Source organism: Hydra viridissima, unplaced genomic scaffold (genome assembly GCF_058129835.1).
Source record: "Hydra viridissima isolate aposymbiotic clone 2 unplaced genomic scaffold, HvirCarnegie_v1 scaffold_7, whole genome shotgun sequence".
Classification (NCBI taxonomy): Eukaryota; Metazoa; Cnidaria; class Hydrozoa; order Anthoathecata; family Hydridae; genus Hydra; species Hydra viridissima.
In genome coordinates, this window is record NW_028324306.1 from 8825555 (window position 1) to 8846157 (window position 20603).

At 30.0% G+C, this 20603-nt stretch overlaps 1 protein-coding gene and 1 long non-coding RNA gene across 5 annotated transcripts in view; one reads left to right on the plus strand and one right to left on the minus strand.

The window, feature by feature from the left end:
• The window catches only part of LOC149886010 (uncharacterized), a 169967-nt gene that overhangs the window by 50161 nt on the left and 99203 nt on the right, over positions 1 to 20603 (minus strand). The window lies entirely within an intron of this gene.
• Positions 6566 to 16185, plus strand: LOC145195382 (uncharacterized). 4 transcript variants are annotated; one of them, XR_016454445.1, is made up of 12 exons: positions 6566 to 8323; positions 8403 to 8503; positions 8652 to 9692; positions 12473 to 12637; positions 12740 to 12919; positions 13130 to 13382; positions 13467 to 13559; positions 13678 to 13791; positions 14039 to 14223; positions 14457 to 14604; positions 14995 to 15106; positions 15645 to 15883. XR_016454445.1 is itself a non-coding variant. In XM_090093905.1 (9 exons), exons 1-9 carry the CDS (start codon positions 12560 to 12562, stop codon positions 15987 to 15989), a joined length of 1512 nt encoding a protein of 503 aa, XP_089950031.1. In that variant the 5' UTR covers positions 12545 to 12559; the 3' UTR covers positions 15990 to 16185. The 4 variants fall into 4 exon arrangements, 2 of the variants coding, with proteins under 2 accessions (XP_089950031.1, XP_089950030.1); XR_016454446.1 differs by lacking the exons at positions 6566 to 8323; positions 8403 to 8503; positions 8652 to 9692 and having other exon boundaries at positions 12497 to 12637; positions 12740 to 12881; XM_090093905.1 differs by lacking the exons at positions 6566 to 8323; positions 8403 to 8503; positions 8652 to 9692 and having other exon boundaries at positions 12545 to 12637; positions 14457 to 14608; positions 15645 to 16185.

Here is a 20603-nt window from a genome sequence, read left to right on the forward strand (position 1 = left end):
TAAAAACAAAGCAAAGCCACCTTAAATTAATAACAATTAGTCAAAGCTAGCAGTTGCTAATTGTTAGTAATTGCATAATAACTCCTCACACGCGTTGATATACGAACTGAAAGTATGTTTGCGGCCATTATATAGGTACGTGTGCAAAATTTTTAAACTATTCAAATATTTAATTATTATACATAATTGTAAAGAGCTTTAAATCAGTATTAAAATGGTGAAAATTTCATAAAAAACTAATCATTCTACTAAAAGTTATGCCCATTTAATTGACAACAATTCATTATAAGGAATGCTTAAGAAAACTGCACCTAACTTAAAAAATTAGCGTTCGGTTTACGGTGGTTTTATAATAGAACTTCGTTGTTTAGTTTTTAGCGCATTACTTTGCCTCGGTTATATTTTTATTCAACTAATAACAGAATATGGTTTTTTTTTGTGTGTTTTTGTGTGTAAATCATGTTTTGAATACTTTTAAAAAATCACCAATATTTTAAATAAAGTTTCATTTTTCTAAAAAAACAATTTTTTAATGAATAAAAAAGTCAAATATACAAAAGGTTCATAATCTTGAATCCCCCCTCCAACCTCTCCAACAGAAAAATATTTGGTACTTTTACTGCGTGCAAAAATAGAATATGAGCGTGTCATTATTTTTTAATAAAACTTGGCAGGTACATAGAAAATAGATATATAAAATTGATTCAAAAATTAGAAAAAAAACCCATCATCCCTTCAATGTCAATTCACTTCCAGAACAGGAATGAAGTTTTCAATAGCAATGAAATCACTAAAAACGTTAGTAACTGCAAAAAAAAAAACAGATTGCAATAAACTTAAAACACTCTACTTTTAAAATATTATCTAAGTCAATATAAAATTCTAAAAAAAAGACGAGAAAAATCCATCCATACGACACCTACATCGAGCACGCGGTGAAAAAATGGTCACAGATTTTAACTTTAAAATCGGTGCCGTAAATCGCAGATACACACATACCTACATCCTGTAAATCGCAGATACGCACATGCCTACACGTAATTAAGATACTTTAAAAATGCAATTGAAAAACCCAACATGTAAATAAGAAATTGCAATATGTAATTTGAAATATATATTATATTTTCTCAATTACAACTTTCATCTTCTAAATTACATCTTACGTTTCTTAATTACATCTTCCAACTTCTAAATTACATAATGCGAGTTCTAAATTACATGTTGTATTTCTCAATTATATCTTACGTTTCTTAACTACAACTTTCAAGTTCTCACTTACATCTTGAAAAGAAGTAGTAATGTACCTTGTGATACATTATCATTATAGTGTTTCAATTTTTTTGCACATGCACATTGGCAGTTATCATGAGTAAAAAAGGTAATTTATATTTTGTTTTCTTAATTCTAAATCGTTGTGTTTTTTAGACTAGAAGCTAAAATATATATGATAACTACATCATACTGTATGTTATTAAAAATGTGAAAAAAAATTTGAAGTACATAATAAGATGTTTTTTAATACATTAAAAAACATTTTAGTGTGCACTTTGAAATTTTTACACAGCATGCTAATTAATATGTTTTATAGATGAGTAATTTCTTTTTTATAAATTGATAATTTATAAACTTATCTATCTCCTATTAGCTCAACACAGATATTCATAATTGGATCAGCACATATGATAATGGAAGATTGTGAGGATAGTGAAGATGATAATGCTAAAGATTCGGATTCATTTTTCGCTTATACTACTACGTCTTCGAGCTTGACTGCATCAGAATCAGGTTCTGAAGATAATAACACTGAAGAAAGTGATGACAATCAGTACACAGACGTTCATCTAGCAGCCACTGCAGAAGATTTTTTAATGCCGCCGAAAAGAGCTAGAACAACGGGTGGTCCATCTAGAAATTCAAACCGATGGAAAGATGAGCCGAATATTGTAAAACAAATTCAATTTACTGCCAATCCTGGTTTGAAGATAAACATGGAGAGCAAGAAACCATTAGATTTCTTTAGACTATTTGTTAAAGAAGAGCTTATAAATACTATAGTAGTTGAAACTAATCGCTACACAACGCAAGAAATAAATAAGCAGCGTCCCCTCAGAAGAAGCTCACATTTTAAAGATTGGAAACCAATAAATTCAGAAGATATGCGGCAGTTCCTTGGAGTTCTTCTTCATATGAGGTGTGTCAAAATGCCATCTTTAGAACACTATTGGTCTAAGAACAGTCTCTATAGATTTCCCTTATTTTCTAGAATGTCACGAAATAATATCCAACTAATATTACGGTTTTGGCATTTTATTAACAATGAAGATTCAGGTAGTGGACGCTTGTGTAAAAATATTGGACTTCTCGATCACTTAAATAATCCAATGGATAACATCTACTATCCTAATAAAAATATATCAATCGATGAAAAGGGACGTCTTGTATTCAGGCAGTATGTGAAAAATAAAAGACAAAAGTATGGTATCAAGTTTTATGAGCTTTGCGAATCAGATGGTATTGTACTAAAAGTAAAAATCTACTCTGGCGAAACAACTCTAAATAAACATTTGTTGGTTCAAACGGTAGCTATTATTTTAGATTTAATGGAAAAATTTCTGGGAAAAGGTTATCACCTGTACGCCGATAGCTTTTACAACTCCTTTGAATTAACAAAGCACATGATAAATCAAAAAACATATATTTGTGGTACTTTAAGAACTGACCGAAAGTCAAATCCAAAAGAGTGTACAAAAGCAAAACTGAAACAGGGAGACGTTATAAGCAGAAGCAGAAAGGGTGTAGTGGTTGCTAAATGGAAAGACAAAAGAGACGTGCTAATGATTAGCAACTTGCATTCGTTGCAAATGATTGAAGTGACAAACAGAAGAGGAGAGAAGAAAATGAAACCCAACGTTATTAAAGATTACAATCAATATATGTCAGGAGTAGATAGGGCGGAACAAATGGTATCATATTATGGTTGCCTAAGAAAGACAATCAGATGGTATAAAAAGTAGCACTTCATCTCTTTGATACTTTTTTGTTTAATGCTTATTGTCTAACCAGCAAATATGGGGTAGATCAAATTTTGTTTAATGCTTATTTTGTTTAATGCTTATTGTCTAAACAGCAAATATGGGGTTTAGAGAATTAGTTGTTACTGATTTATTGAGTGAACGTTTGAATGAAATTGTGCTTCGAATTACCAATAATAGCCTCCACTACTTGTCTTCAATACCAACGAATGAAAAGAAAAAATTCCTAACCAAACCATGTCGAGTCTACTCTAAAATAAAACGCAAAGAAACACGACATGAATGTGCTGTTAGTGAAAATAGACCTCCGTTATGTATCGGAGAATGTTTCAGAATGTATCATTCAGCAGAATAGGTTTACACTTAAATTTTCATGAGATAAAATTAAATAAATATCAACGTTTTATTTTTATCTGTTTAAAGCTATTTCTGTATTTATCCGCATTTAAATTAGGTTCCCTGGATTTTTAAAATAAAAACTTGAATGTAATATTTTCTGAAACCAAATGTGAAGCTAAGAAAAAAAAAAGAGCAGGCAAAGCCAGTCATGCATAAATATTATTTGAAATAACCCAGACAGCCTACGACACTGGGCCAGAAATCCGGCGAATCATCGCAAGCCGTGACGACTAAATTAGTAACGGGCCAGTACTGGCCCGAGTCTGGCATGCTTCTGACGAGTAGTCGTACGCCATTGCGATGGCATTTGATAACACAATGTAACAAAAAAAAAAAAAATTTCTGTTTATCAAAGTTTTTTGATGTTTCTTAATTAATTTGAGTATGCTGAGTCTGAATATGACATTGGATTTTTTATTGCATCAATCGTTTGGTCGTAAAAAAAAAAAAAATCAATTAAACATATAATTAATATAAATCGTTTTGCAATCATGTTACATTATATTGTATTGTAACAGTCTCTCACAATCTCAAAAAACACTAAAAGTGAACAGTAGAACGAGGTTTTCTTTTATGAAGTTTCTCGTCATCGCGTATCAAACACCAGATGTAGTCACCCATCATAGCTGCATCCCATCTGCCCTGGTATCTTTTCTCCATTGCAAGAATATCCTGATGGAAACGTTCCCCGTGCTCTTCACTCACATCACCCAAATTTGGTCTGAAAAATTCCAAGTGTGAATGCAGGTAATGCAGCTTTATTGACATTCTGCATTTCATATCTGCGTACCGTACAATTAAGTTTTCCACTATCTCTTTGTAGTTATCACTCTTATTGTTGCCTAAAAAGCTATGAACAACATGTCTAAATGCAGTCCATGCTTCTTTTTCAACAGCAGACATTTTGTCCTCAAGCTCCTTACATGCCAACATAACTTTAATCTGTGGACCAACGAATATACCTGCTGAAATTTTTGCATCTGACACCTTTGGAAACATCTGCCGAATATGCTGGAATGCTGCACTATCTGGGTTTAATGCTTTGACAAATTGTTTGATAAGACCAAGTTTAATGTGAAGGGGTGGTAGTAAGATCTTTTCAACAGGTATCAGAGATTGATTAATAACATTGTGCGAACCAGGCTGTAAATGTTCTCTCACTGGCCACTCACGTCTTGTGAAGTGCTGGTTTGCAGCCCTGCTATCCCATAAACAAAGAAAACACGAGTACTTTGTGTATCCTCCTTGCAGACCGAGAAGAAATGCTAGCATCTTAAAGTCTCCACATACATCCCACTTGTAACTGTCGTAGTTGATTTTCTCAAGCAACAACTTCACGTTCTTATAGTCTTCCTTTAGATGAACGGAATGAGCAACTGGAATCGAAGGAAATCGGTTTCCGTTATGGAGCAAAACTGCCTTTAGACTTCTTGTTGAGCTGTCAATGAATAATCTCCACTCTTCAGGATTGTGAACAATGCCAATGTCATTGAAAAGACCACGAACGTCATGACAATAGCACAGTGATTCTGATACTACATAAAAGTATGCGAATGTTTCATGTCTTTTTCGGTATTTCGAGGTTCTGCAGCTTGGATCTAATAAATTCCATTCTTTCAAACGTGATGTCAGAAGTTCTGCATTTGATTTAGTGAGACCTAAATCTCGTACTAAGTCATCAAGTTCTTGTTGGATAGGGAAATGAGGTGAATCATTCGGTTCCCTGAAATCACAGTCATCATTGAGTTCATCCGGTGAGTCTACTTCAGAATGATATGCAGCTGCTTCTTCGGATTGAGGTGGAGTAGGAACAGGCAATTCATCACTGTGTGGAACTGGTCCAATAGAAGATGGTGTACTTGGATAAACTAGAGTCAGCCTATCTTTCGGTTTTTTATACTTTGAAATGTCAACAATGCAGAAAAAGCAGTCATCATGATGGTTCGTCGGTTCTCTCCATATTCTCGGAATCGCAAAGGGCATTGACTTTCGGATTCCACGCAGCCATCCTTCCAGAGTTGATCTGCAGCTACCACAACTGTAGTGTGGTGCCCACGATTTGTCCTGATCTCCCATAGCCATGCCAAAATAAGCATGATATGCAGTAAAGAATTTTGTACCACTGACAATCTTATGTTTAGCTTGTGTTGGACTAATATAGTAACCACAAACATAACAGAATGAGTCAGGACAAAGCTTGCAGGATCTACTAGACATATTCACCACTTCATGTAACAGTTGTAATTAGTTAAACTGAAAATAAACACACGAATATAGTTAAAATCAGCATATATATATAATGTTTTAATTGCATTACACATATACGAAAACTCCGAAATATACTTTATGCTTTTTCTCAGGAAATCTTGATGATAGAGAAAAACCAATGGTACCACTGAAATCAGCATACAAAAATTATGTAAGAAACATTAAAAAATTAACATAAACAAAAATGTTGTTACATGGTGTAATGGGCCAACACTGGCCCGATTGTGGCGGGCTAAAGTGTTTTGGCCGAATGTCGTTTTGCCATAACCGTCATTATTTTGAATATTTTCTGCGTCATCCATGATGATTTTATAGACGCGAAGCCAAATGCTAACAAGATATATTTCGCAAATTTCTTTCTTTTGCTGTTATTTTTTTATTATGCTATTATTACAATACGTATTGTAATAATAATAGCAAATGTACGTTTGCTATTTAAAAAAATGTTGCTTTTTTGTGAAAACGTATAGTTATGTTGTAATTAGAATTGCAATTGCTACATCCTAACTCTTGCAGTAGTAAATACTACTGTAAAGAGTTTAGATGTCGTATGATGTAAATAATGTAAATTTCACTTATGTTGGCACACAACATTACAGTTATTTTGTATAAAGGTAGCTTTGTTTTTATATTAAACAGTTTGAATAACATTCATGCAAGATATTTATTTAACAATAAAACAGAAATGGTTATTTAAAGGTTAGAAGATAAAGTTTTAATCACAATAACTGTAGGATAATGACGTTTTTAAAAAAACACTTTTTTTATATTTTATATATATACATGTATATATATATATATATATAACGATGATAACAAAATAATAGCATAACAACAATAAAGAAAAAATAATAACAATATATATATTGTTGTTTTCTTTATTTTTGTTGTTGTTTTTGCTGTTATTAATTTATCTTTGTTTTTATTTTTATATGCTCCTTTATTATTACTTGTCATTAAAATAATCTTATTTAATTTAAGTTAGTTTTCAGCTTATTTTAAGTGACCTTGGTTGTAATCTATTGTCATTTACATTATAATCATGAAATGACTTTGTCAATTGTCACTTTTCTCATTTTAGCAATTAAATATAAGAGTGAGCCATCCAAATTAAATGTTTATATATTTTTCTATCTTAACTTTGGGACAATGTATTGTTCCTGTTACATACATAGTTAGAGTTATTTTAAAAAGCTTGCAACAAATATTTAATAAAGATGTCAGCTGTGAAATATTTAATCTACAAAATTCATTTGGTGAGATAACTGTTTTCTCCTCATACATATCTACAAAAGATAATTTTCCTGCTATAAGTGAAAAAGTGGTAGATAATAATGATTCAGTTTTTGGAACTGTTGTTAATATATTTTCAGATAACAATGTTAATGTTGAAACTGAACTTGGTCATATTTAAGTTTTAGTAATGATAATGATGATGAAACTTTCTCATCAGATTTGACTACCCTATTAGCTGATTGGGCTGTTCAGTTTAGTGTTAATTTGACTGCTTTGTCATCTTTACTGTGTATTCTCTGTCTAATTCATCCTGATTTGCCTATTTAAAAAACTCAATGCAATTCTATAGTTGCATATCAAGCAGGTTGTGATTATTTTTTATTTTGGTTCAGCAATTAATTTAACAAATATTAAATCATGTTTATGATAAAATTGCAACATTTTTTGCTCCTTATGGGCAATTGAATATCAATGGTTTACCTTTGTTTAAAAGTAGCAAAATATCATTTCAGCCAGTTCTGTGTCTTTTGCAAGGTTTTAATTTTAAAAAACCTGTGTGATTCAAGTCTGTTAAGAATCACATTTAGTATCACACTTAGATAAAGTTAAAGACATTGCAATTTTAGATGATAGAATTCTCGAGTGTGTTTTCAACAAGTTGATGATGGTTTTGTTGTTTCACCCTTTTTTCACTTGTTATAATTTAATTTGTTGAAATCTGTACTAAGTCTTTTTTCTTCTATTATTACTAACAAAATTAATATGCTTATTTCATACATAGTTTTATATGAGGTAGTAATTGAAATATTTAACTTATTTAGGTAAATTTTACTTGTGTCTTAAGTAATTTTCTTTCCTAATAATAACAATTTTATAACAAGATTGTCTATATTTATGCATTCAATAGCTGCTGATTGGAGGAATTACATTTGGTAAATGTCATTGGCATAGAAATGATTCCCATAAATGTTTAATAAATTGTTTTTTATTTCGTATTTTATATTTGGTATTTCGTATTTTCGCATTATATTTTTGAGATACTTTTGGTATTTTTAGTAAATACATGTACACTGCAATGTAGTCATGCATTTAAGTTAAAGGTTGTAATTTATAACTTTTAAGGTTGTAATTTATTGATACTTGTATTATATTCATTAAATTATTTTGTCAATGGTCACTTGCCTCATTTTTGGAATGCACTATAACTATACGTGTACATATATGTATGTATATGCAATAAAATGCACATTAACCTATTGTTAAAATAAACAGTTTCATTAATTTTTTTTTTTAATTTTAGTTTTCAGGGTCTTCATTGACATTCAATCAATGTTCATCTGTTAGACGGATTCTTGCCAAAGTGAGTGAAGGAACATTTCATTGCACTGGTTAGTAGTAATATGCTTAGAATTTATACTTTCAGTTATTTTATGTAATGTTTGTAAATTTTTATTTTTATTTTACTAGAATTTTAAGAATGAAATTTCTAAGAGATCCTGATTTTTACAGCTGTTAAAAAAGAACTGGTTATTTCAGTGGAAAACTTGAAGAAAAAAAGGTTTTATTGGGTAAGAAGAAATCTTTATTTTTATTTATATATATATATATATATATATATATATATATATATATATATATATATATATATATATATATATATTTGTATGTGTTAAATTGTTATATTTATAATTTTGTCAAGTTAATGTTTGTATTTAGGTGCTGTAAAACTAAATCATTTAAACTCGCGAGCATCAAGCGAAGAGTTTGAGCGTTGGTTGAAGAGTATTTTCAGCTTTTAGGAGATCGAAATGGTGGACGAAAGGCTTGAGAAGAACGAAAAAACTCGTTGGTTAAATAGCTCTATTTCAATCTATCAATAATATTTATTCTATTTAAAATTATTTTTGTCAATTTGAACTGGAATAAATATCAAAAAATATTTACTTTTGTATTTGCTTTTTGTGCGATACCACATTAGAAATGGCTAATAATAGCGCGTTAGTGAATGTATGTTGGTTAAAAGTAACGGGTCAGCGCTGGCATACGATCACGGACGAATGCTGGAAAATGATCCCGGGCCAGTGCTGGCTAGCGATGCTGGGCTATTGGCCATTTTGACATTGGGCTGTGATCAATTGCCGGGATCGCGCCGCAGTCGCAAGCGGAACTGGGCCAGCATTGGGCCTCTAACGGGAGGCTGTCTGGGAACGTGCTCGGATGGCCTAATATTAGTATACAACGTATTATATTGTAATATATAATATTATGTTTTTTCTCAAATTTATTTATAATGGTACAAATTAATTGTGACAGTGAATGGTAATTTTTTTCCAAACATAATGTTTAACGGAAAAAGCCCATATTTGATCTGAGTTTTTTTCAATTTGATATTGAATATGATATTTTTGCAACACGACATTGTAAACTATAGTATCTTGATATTATCAATGATATCTACTGTTAAAAAATAATAGTATTACCAGTATGAGTACAAAATGTATTGCTAGATTTTATTGTGTTTTCTTAATTTTTTAAAAATAATACTACTTGCATAACTAGAGGTTACATAGAGGTTCTTATTGTTATTTGTATTATTAATGTTGTTATCATTATTTGTATAACATAAATTTCAATTTATTGACTCGATGAAATATAGATGACAATTCTAGTAATTAAAGTTTGGGATCTGACACAAGAGAAAAAAATTGTTAATTCTTATCAAGGAATCTGATAGTTCAGATGATATTTAAAACAAAGGTACAAATAAACTAATTTTTTTATTTTTATTTAAGCATTTATAAATGGAATGTTTTCTTTGCAAAACTGACTTTGTGACTGTACAAAAACTTTTCTCTCATTTCCGATATACTCATGGTTTGGCTTCAAATGGAAGTGAAGTTCGATGTACCTTTAATTGCTCTAGAGTTTTTCTTTCTTTTGGCGCATTAAAAAGGCACATTATTAAGTATCATGGTGAGTCATTAAAAGATATAGTTGATTTCAAAATTGTTGACAACAAATTGAACAATACAGAGTCTATGATTGGACTATGGGTTTGAATAATTTTGATGAGCCAATTAGCACTCATAAAAATGTGAATCTTGAGAAATCTTTTATGATGTTTGTGACAAGTCTTTTGAGTAAAGCTAATATAACTCAAAAAAATGTTCAAATGGTAACTGAAAATATGCATGGACTTTTGGATGATATAAAAAGTTTTTCTTTACAAGTTGTGGAGCAACTGTGTGAAGACATTGACCTTAATGGTCTAGTAACTGCTAAAAATACAGCAATTTTAAAGCTAGAGAATATTTCATCAGCCTTATCAAATGTTGATACTACCCACAAGCATACTGGTTGGTTAACTGTTAATGAATATTTTATTCCTCAAGAAGAATTTGTGCTAGGTTCAAGGGAAGAACAAAAATTTAGTAATTTACTTAAGGACATGAGGACCACATTAATTGAATAAACATTTCAAGTAGTGCCATTAGCAAAAATGCTTAGTAAAGTTTTAGAAATGAATAGCAGTATTTGTCTTATCCAAGATTTTTACAGCAGTTCTGAACCAGTCTCAAAAATTAAAAAATATATGGATACAGAAACATACAAAAATAATGATTTCTTTGTTCAACATCTGAAAGGCTTAGCACTACATTTTTTTGTAGATGCATTCGAAACTTGTAATCCGCTTGGAAACCATACATCTGTCCATAAGTTAGAAGCACTCTATTGTATGATTGCTAATGTCCCACCTGAATTTAATTCAAAAGTGTCTAGCATATTCCTGGTTGCACTTTGGTTTGCTGCAGATGTCAAAAATTATGGATATGAAAAAATCTTTGAACCTGTAGTGAAGCAATTGAAATAGTTAGAGTCAGAAGTAGGAGTAACTGTTAACATAGATAGGGAGCCTGTTCAACTTCATGCTATTCTTGCAATGTTTTCAGCCGATAATCTTGGAGCTCATTCACTGTTTGGGTTTTTAGAAAGTTTTTCTGCCAATAGATTTTGCAGGTTCTGCACAGTTAATAAAACTGATAGTCAAAAGTTATTTAAATGTGACAATTTACACAGAAGAACTAAAGCAGAATATAATGATATTGTTTCTAAAATTCATAAACCAAATTACAATCCTTTTGAAACAAGGATTAAAAAAGAATGTGTTTTAAATGAACTCCAATATTTTCATTGCATTGACAATAGTGTAGTTGATAGCATGCATGATCTTCTTGAAGGTGTTGTACCTTATGAAATATCTCTAATTGTTCAGTCACTAATAGATTTGGATATGTAACACTAGAAGAAGTTAATGAAGGAATTAATCTTTTTTCATATTCACTGTCTGACATAAACAGTAGACCACCTGAGTTAATTCTTCCTAATTTGAGAATTAAAGCTGCGGAAGCCTGGTGTCTTGTTAGAAATCTTCCAAGTATCATAGGCTTCAAGATACCTCACCAAGAACCTCACTGGCAATTACTGATATTGTTACTAGACTGTTGTGCAATAATATTTGCACCAGAAATAACTGAGTCACTAGCACATCTTTTAGCATGCTTAATTGAAGATCACCATACACACTTCAAACTCCTGTACCCAAATAAAAGTTTAACTCCTAAACATCACTTTTTGCTTCATTATCCAGAGATTATGATGCGATTTGGACCAGCAAATAGATACTGGTGCATGAAGTTTGAAGCTAAGCATCGTTTTGCCAAAGAATTATCATCATCAGTCAGAAATTTTAAAAATATTTGCAAAACAATTGCAAATAGAACTCAACTATCTCTTGCTGCTTCCTTGATGTCCAATAATATCTATGTATCACTAGAAACTCTTGGGAATTGTGTAAGTGAAAAATTGTGTAATATTGACGATGACGTGAGTTATGCTGTGTCAATGTCACTAAAGCTTGAGATGCAAGATGAAATCTGTGTTGCAAATTCATTTAGTTTTGGTCATTATAAAATAAAACCAGGTTGTTTTCTTATAATTTCCCTTGATAATGGTCTTCCACAGTTTGGAAAGCTATTGAAAATTATTTCAGTTTCAAAAAAGATTTACTTTGTCTTCAAGTTGTTGCTAACACTCCATTTTGATGATCACTTCTACTCATTTGTAGTCAGCAAAACATCTACAGTAGAAGTTGTACTATCACGTAATTTGAAAGACTATCATCCATTGGCCAAACATTCAGTGATATTTGAGAATAAGAAAATAACTTTCATTAACACTCACTACAAATTAATTTAAATTAGTATTCTTTATTTTACTGATTTAATTTGAATAAATATTCTTATATTATTTTGTTGGCTTAACTTTTACTAAATTTAAATCATTTTTTTGAAATTGTAATTAGCTTAACTAATTACATATTCTATACAAAGAGTCTTTGTTTATATTATTTAAAAGCCAGAGTTTACAGTTGTTTCACAAATTAAACAGTTTTATTTTAAAAATCTTGTATAATTATTTGTCTTTTTTGAACATAATCATTTGTGTATTTGTATTCATTTTATTGTACTTGTTAACAGTTAAACAAAAGGGCAACCTTTCTACCAATGATTCAATCAGATTAGTTGTTGAAAGAAAATGGAACAGAGATTGAATGTTTATTTGAAATGATGCAAGCAATGGGGAGTAACTTAATTTACACTCTTCTGGTGAATGGTGAGAAATGGTCTAAGCAACTCCCACAGGTAGAGACTTTGAAATTGAAGTATTAAATAGATGATTATGTTGAGTAAAAATATTTACAATATAATTCTAATGTGTAATAGCTTATGTAATTTTATTTGTAGCCATGTACTCCTGTTTCACTTCAAGAAAAATTTAATCAAAATATACCTCAACAAAATCTTCATTCTCGCAACACTTCTCTTTCTACAGTTGATGTTATTAGCATTGGGTGTGCCGAACCTGACAAAGTCAATCCTTTTATTGGTATGGAGTCATTTAAACAATACCTTTTAAAACATCCAGTAAGGCTTTATTATATATTTGTAATAAAATATTACATTCATAATAATGTTTGAATTTACAGAGTAGCTAACCCAAGATATCTAAATATCTCAGGTGTGGAGTTAGCTTGATATTTCTAATTTAAACTTTTTTTATAAAGTATTTTAATTAATTTCATGAATCTAATAATAAATTTGTAAATAGATCAGCGTTGTAAGTTTATTTTTTAGGTCACAACAGATTATGTCAAATCAATTTTGTCAACAGGAGTTTTTACTGTTTTGGCTCGTCAGGCAATTACCCGGCTGGTTGTCCATAAAATGATTAATGTTTTTGGAAATTACCCTACATGCAGGCATAAACAAGATGTTGCTAATCTGCTGGGAGAACTATTTGGTATGGAGGCAACCGTTTTCTTTGATGCATCCACATATTCAGGATTTTTGCAGCGGGGTACAGAAAATGCTAGAAGAGATTTGGATAGTAAGTATACTTGTTAAATATTTCAGTTATAAAATTAGCATAATAAATGCTTCTGTTTATTTTATTTAGTTAATAAACTTTTAGGTGAGCGTAAGGTTTATAATTGGAAAAAGAGAAATCTTAACTGTGACAAAGCTACACATATGAAATACAAAAAGACAGAGCTAAAGTTATTAGGTAAAAACTATACATTTTATGTTTTTTGCTTCATTTATTCTTTTATGTTCTAAAAATTGTTATCATGAATAAGTTCTTTTAATTTAACACAGCTTAATTATTCTGTTTAATTATTTAGCTTTTGATAAAAATAATGAACCTTGTGCATCTTACCAAACGTCTGCTTCATTAGATTATTCTAATGAATCTTATGGGTGCCCAAGAAAATTAACTGATTGTGTTGTTTGCAAAGGTAATTATTTTTATTGTGACAGAATATAGTTTATGATTTCTGTTTGAGATTTTTTTTGTTAGTATCTAAAATAATTTTACTTTGGTGTTAAGTAGGCGTTGCCCCAGTTGTTTTTTTCTAAGCTCCAGTCTGTTACTATCAGAACAGCTGTGGTTTATACAAGTTTTATACATTTTCCATTACACAATCAAGATTAAGAATATAATATGCAATAAAATGTTGGCTTTTTTACATTTCATTCTTATAGGTAAATTTAATGATAATAGTGGAGATGTAGAAAAGCTTGCGTTTTTATCAAATACTCGAACACATGAAGTTAAAGAGTGTTTAGAAAAAACATTTTGCATCAGACAATTTTGGATCAAGAATGAATCACCCACCTTGTCTACAATATTAAAAATGTATCCAAAATTTCAGACAATGCCTGAACTAGTGAGTTTTATTTAAGTTACCTTTTTTTATATTTTAAAACTCATGTTCCAAATTTTTGAAAAATCATTTAACTTTACAAAAAATAAAAATACTTTTCATATAATTTAAAAAAAAAATGTTTTTAATGTTTTTATAGTAATGAATGGAATTTTTTTGATTACTTTTATGAAATTGACAATTCATAAATCATGTAAGTAACAAAATAATGTGCAATATTTGTATTTTTATTACAGTTAGATATTGAGCTTCAAATGATGTTTTCTGACTGCAATACAGATTTTTTATCAGTGTTTCGGACAGAAATATTAGTACCAGCATTGGAACTAAGTGGAAATAAATCAATAGAACTGATAGCAGCGGATGCCAAAAGAGGCTTTAATGGTGTGTTTCCTTCAGTATTTATTCTTATTTAGATATATTTTTGAATTTTTTCTCCAAAAAGAATAAGCTCATAAAAAATGTGTGCATAATGTTTAATGGACAGGGTCAAAGTAATTGTACAAATCAAGGTAGAAAAAAACCTATGGCTTGTATGTGTTATGCATATTTGAATTGTCCTATGGATGGGTGGGTGGTATGCTTATGTGGAAAAAAATATGGGATATAACGATATAATAAGAGAAATGAACTGGGAGAAGTGTTTAAACCCTGTGTTCTTATTTAAATATTAAACAAAGATATAGTATAATATTCCAACTTGATTGTATTTATTTTAACTGAAACTAAAAATCAGAACCAAAACATGACTGTTCTAATTATTCAATTTTAAAGGTTGCATGCATATCATACTTGCAAAATTGTTTCACTGCTGCTGAGAACAACTGTGAAACAGAAGAGGATTTCAGGACTGGAGTCTTTCAACCATTTAATGAGGATTGTTGAGGTTATTTTCTATAATTTTCCTGATTCAATAAGAACTTTAATTTGTATTTGTAATGAGATTTAAAAAATTAATTATAGCTTTTATGTAATAATTTGTACACAACTTTTAGTTTTTGAGTTTCTTACATAAAGATAAACAATTATCAAGCTAAGGCATAATTTCCAGTTACAAAACTTTAGATGTACTGTTTCTATGTCTTAAATGCTTATTTTAGTGTTAAATAAAGGTCATCGAAATAAAATAATTGAAAGTAAGAATAAAGAAAGATATTTTTTATTAAAAATACATTTATGAGTTACAAACTGTCAATATAATGAAAAAAAAAAAAAAAAAAGCCACACAAATATACATCCAGAAATTGTAATAATAAATGTTCATGTTAAAACCCATGTTAGTATTCATGTTTAATAAAGTATTATTCTATACAATGACTATGTGGTTTTACCTTGCACTGCAGCACAAAATAAAAATATCAAATATTCATTATAGCAAATAACATTTAATTTAACCCACCTTATGTTTATTTTTTATATTTCAGCCTGGAAGTTCCATGACAGAAGCTGCAGAAAACTGCTGTAAACCATATCCATTGCTTCTCATACAAGCAAATTTTACCAATAGAACTTTGTCGCTAATATTAATTAGCGACAAAGTTCTATTGGTAAAAATTGCTGCGGAGAAGTCCTTAATTACAGCTGGGTCATCAGTTAAAGATGGTATTGAACGATTGTTTAAACTTTTTTGGTGTTTCAACTTGAAGTATACAGAAGAATGTGCGACTTTTTTTAAATTTTTGCAGTTAGTTTACAACTTTGGAGAAAAACAGCCACTTCCAGCATCAGTTTATCAGCTTCATGCAATGTTGAAGGGAGTTAAGAAATAGACACTTAATAGTGCAAAAAAGACAAGACAATATTTGGTTATATATTATTTAGTCTTTATATTATTTGTAGTAAGTAAAATTTAGTATATAAAGCTAAACCTGAACTTAAATACAAGTATTTTTGAAAATTTTAAAAATCTTGCATTTTTTTTTCAAAAAATTATAAGCGTCATTATAAATACAAGTTTGGCTAAACTTTTTTTTTTGCTGATACTAACATTAGCCATTAAGAAGAACTTAATATGTGAAATTCATTTACTTATAAAATAATCATCGCATTTGAATATATATAATCAAATAAATATTCTAAAAGCTTCATTATTACAGTTGACATTAGAAAATAAAATAATTTCTTGCTAACAATATTAAAAAATTAATGCAAAAAAGATAAAATTACATTTTCTCACGTTTCAATTTGCCTATTATTAGGTACGTGCGTATCTGGGATTTTACGGCACCGATTTTAAAGACAAAAACTGTGACCTTTTTTTTCACAGCGTGCTCGAAGTCGGTGTGGTAATGATGTATTTATTTGTCTTCTTTTTTATAATTTTATATTAGCTTAGACTTTATTAAAAAAGTAGAATGTTTTATGTTGAATAAATTATGGTTTTTTTTTACGTGTAATAATTTTTTCAGTTTTTTTAATTGCTATTTGAAATTGTGTTCCTGTTCTGGCACTGCATTGATATTGAAGGCATGTTGGTACATATTTGAAATTTTCCAGTCAACTGTATAGATCTATTTTCTATGTGCCTGCCAAATTTCATTAAAAAATATTCATGACCACATACCGTATTTTTCGACCCAGTGGAGGTACCATTTCCACCTCTTTTAGCGTTACTGTGACTGTTACATTTTATAAAACTGTTTCTGCTATTGTTACTGTTACTTTTTGTTATAAATTCTGTTGTTTTTTTTACAGTTACCAGTGATTTTCATTCGGTTTTAAAATTTCGTTTCTGTTCCGGAGGTGCATTAATATTGAAGGCATGTTGGTACATATTTAAAATTTTACAGGCAACTGTATAGATCTATTTTCTATGTCCCTGCCAAATTTCATCAAAAAATATTCATGACCACATACCCTATTGTTCCACGCAGTAGAGGTATGTATTTCCACATCCGTTACATAGTGTTAGGGGAGGGGCGGTTTTTGACAGTAGAGAATTCAGTATCAGTAGTATATATTTGTTTTTTTTATTCATTATAATGATGTATTTTATTAGAACTGTTATTTATATATTTATCTTTCATTGAAATTCATTAGTAACGATAAAAATAAGGCGAAAACGCTAAGGCTTTTAATGTATTTAAAGATCACCTCCATAAATATATATATAATTATTGTAAATATTGCAAAAAAAACGCGATATTTTTTAATACATGTTTTATAAAATTTTATTATAAATTTTACTATTACGTTTTAATCATTAAAAATACTTTGTTTCTTTAATTCGAAACTTTTTTAGTTACGTTTTTTAATCGTTTTGCACATTTCACTATGCAAAATCATGCGCAAATTAACAATGATTCATATTACAAAGTTGCCGTTAGCCGAACGCGAGTTTTATACGAAAGTTGCATTTTTCTTAAGTAATGCTTCATAAAAATAATGTTACTTAAATGAGCATAACTTTTTTTGTAATGATTCTTTTTTCATAAAGTTTTCACCATTTTATTACAAATTCAGAGCTCTTTCGAACCATATATAAAACATGAATAAATAAATGGTTTGAAGTTTTTACACACGTACCTACTATTATTACGCTAAAGTAAAATTACCTTTAGCGTAATAATAGGCAAATTGAAACGTGAGAAAATGTAACTACTATTTTTAACGGTCTTGCAAACTTTGCATAGTGTTCCGTAAAAATAACTTAACGGACTGACTCTGTTACATATTTACTTCGTAAGTTTTACGGACAACTCACTCAGCTAAAAAACAAGGGACTACTCTGTTGAAAATTCCGTTATTTTTAACAGACTCGTTTTTAGAGTGTAGGAATTTTCGGCGATTTTCTGTAAACATTCAAAATTTTCAGCATTAAAGGCGGATTGGGCATTTGCAGTTTATAATAATATTGAGTGTAGTTTTTACTATGGAGATTCATTAGGTTGGTCAGTTCCAGATGATTTTTTATGTAAAGTTAAATTATTGATCAGAAAATTGTATCACTTAAATAAAGAGGTTAGCATTACATACTGTCATGATCCAAAAACGCACAGATATGGCGTCAAAAAATGCAGTTGATTATGCAGAGGAAACTACCCAATGCAGACATGTGGAAATACTTGTGAACTTGTTTTTTTAGCTAATTTGTTTATTTACTTTATATGAAGTTAAATTTATAAAATATTGATAACTACTCAAAAAAGGGAGTTTGAAACTGAGGAGTTTCCACCTTAAGGTAAAAATAAAGAAAGGCTAAAATACAATCTTTTTTTTTTCATTTATTTTTGAAACCACGTTTTCTTAAAATAAGTAAAATTTTGCTTTTCTGTCCTTCAAATATATTCTTTTTAAAATATAGGGATCTATATGTAATTATTTTTAAGAAAAAAAATTTCTATAAAAATCTTTTTATAGAAATTGACAATTATAATTTCTTATTCTTAACACATACCAATATTAATTATTATGCGCTTTAAAATTTAAATGTATTATAAATGAATGACAAAATGTAATAGTAGACTGAACCGAGGATGGGGGTGTTACATATATATATATATATATATATATATATATATATATATATATATATATATATATATATATATATATATATATATATATATATATATATATATATATATATTTGGGTGATCCAAAAAAACTTTTTTTTTTGTTGTTATTCCTAAGGTCTAAATGTGTTCATTTATGAAAGAAAATGTTGTACCAAAAAAATCAGCCAAATCGGTTTATACTTAGAGGTCGCGCTGGGGCGATCTTTATACCCCTCTAAAATTGGAATTTTCAAAAGTTCAGTAAAATATTGACCTTCGTTTTCTGTGCACATTTCAGTTATTTACCGTTCGCTTTTAATAAAATAAAAACGAAAATAAAGCTCTTATTTCGCATAATAATTTTTGTTAAACAACATTAAACAACATTAAACAACAACAGCTGCTCATTGTCGCCTGGTTTGTTTAGCACTCAATGTTGATTTTTTTGCATCTGGTAAGACAGCCCTGTTTTCTGCAACTAAATTTAGCACATACTTTTGCTGCTCTTCATCTTTTGTTAAGACAGCATTAAAGTCTTGTACTAACTTCACCCCTCTTTCGGCGCAATCATTAACAACTTTAAGAGACTTCACTACTTCTTTAGAGGCGGCATACGACTCATTGTTTTTCCAGTTTGAAGGACCTTCTTCAAGAGAGGAAATGTCAATATTTAAGAAATTAAAAAATGAAAGTTATGTAAGAAATTAAAAAATGAAAGGGATTTACTCATTACATTTGTAATATCTGCTAATTTCTTTGATGGCCTATTATTGTCTATGCATTGACGCTGAAGGGCAGTTATCATTTTTCTTTTAACTTCAATCTCTACATCATCACTAAAAAAGGCCAAAGATATAAGTTCTTCACTTAAATACCATAAATGCCGCTTCATTGCCTTGGTTGCAGCGGTCGCTATATTTTCATTCATTTCACGATATTCCTCAATATCTTTTAGAAAATCTAAATCATTAAATGGGGCCGAGGCACTGAGTGGTGCAGTAAACCACTGTCGAACATATATTAACGCAGCAAACATGCTAATATCTCTTACTGCGTTTAATTCATGTTGCACCATTTTAAACTGATCTCTAAATAACCATATTTTAATTGAATAAATAAGTTTTGCCATCCACCGAGCATGATGGAAGGCTCCAGGTGCTTTAAATCTTATTCCACTAGGAGGTTGCTCTCCTAAATATATTAGACATAATTCAAGAAGTTCTTTATAATCATTTCGTGGTTGTGAGTCTTGCAAACATTTTTTTAAGAAATTATTTATAGACGATTTTTTTTAAATCGAGACGTTTGAAAGATATCTTTCAGCTTCTTCATCTGCACTGTTGGGCTAAAAATCATCTTTCTTGATATTCTTCCAGGCTTGTTTTAAATCGTTTGAAAATAGCAACATCTGGTCCGGACGTTGTTGGAAAATAAATTTTAAACACAGATCCTGCAACAATTTCAGTAATGTGATGACGACAACCTAAATTCAATAATTCTTTTCCTAATTTTTCTTCAAGTAAATTACAAGCACCTTTCTCAGATCCTGTATTGCTAGCTGTGGTATCAAACGACATGCCTCAGAGATTATTAATAAGATTCGAAGCGTCCCATTCATGGAGGGAGGCTACAACTGCAGTAGCAATGGCTTCTCCTTTTGAATCAGAACGTTTTGGCACTCCCAGAAGTTTTTCAACACCACGCCCTGTTACTAAAACTGACAAACGCTGAACATTTCCACTTCCATCGATGCTGCCATCATTTTTCCATCCCAATGAACTACGAGAGGTACATCCGGTTTGAAATTTTCTTTCGTTTCATTGTAATGAGTTTCACGATAATCAGTTCTTGCCCTATAAAAAGTAGTAACAGATATAGAGAACTCTT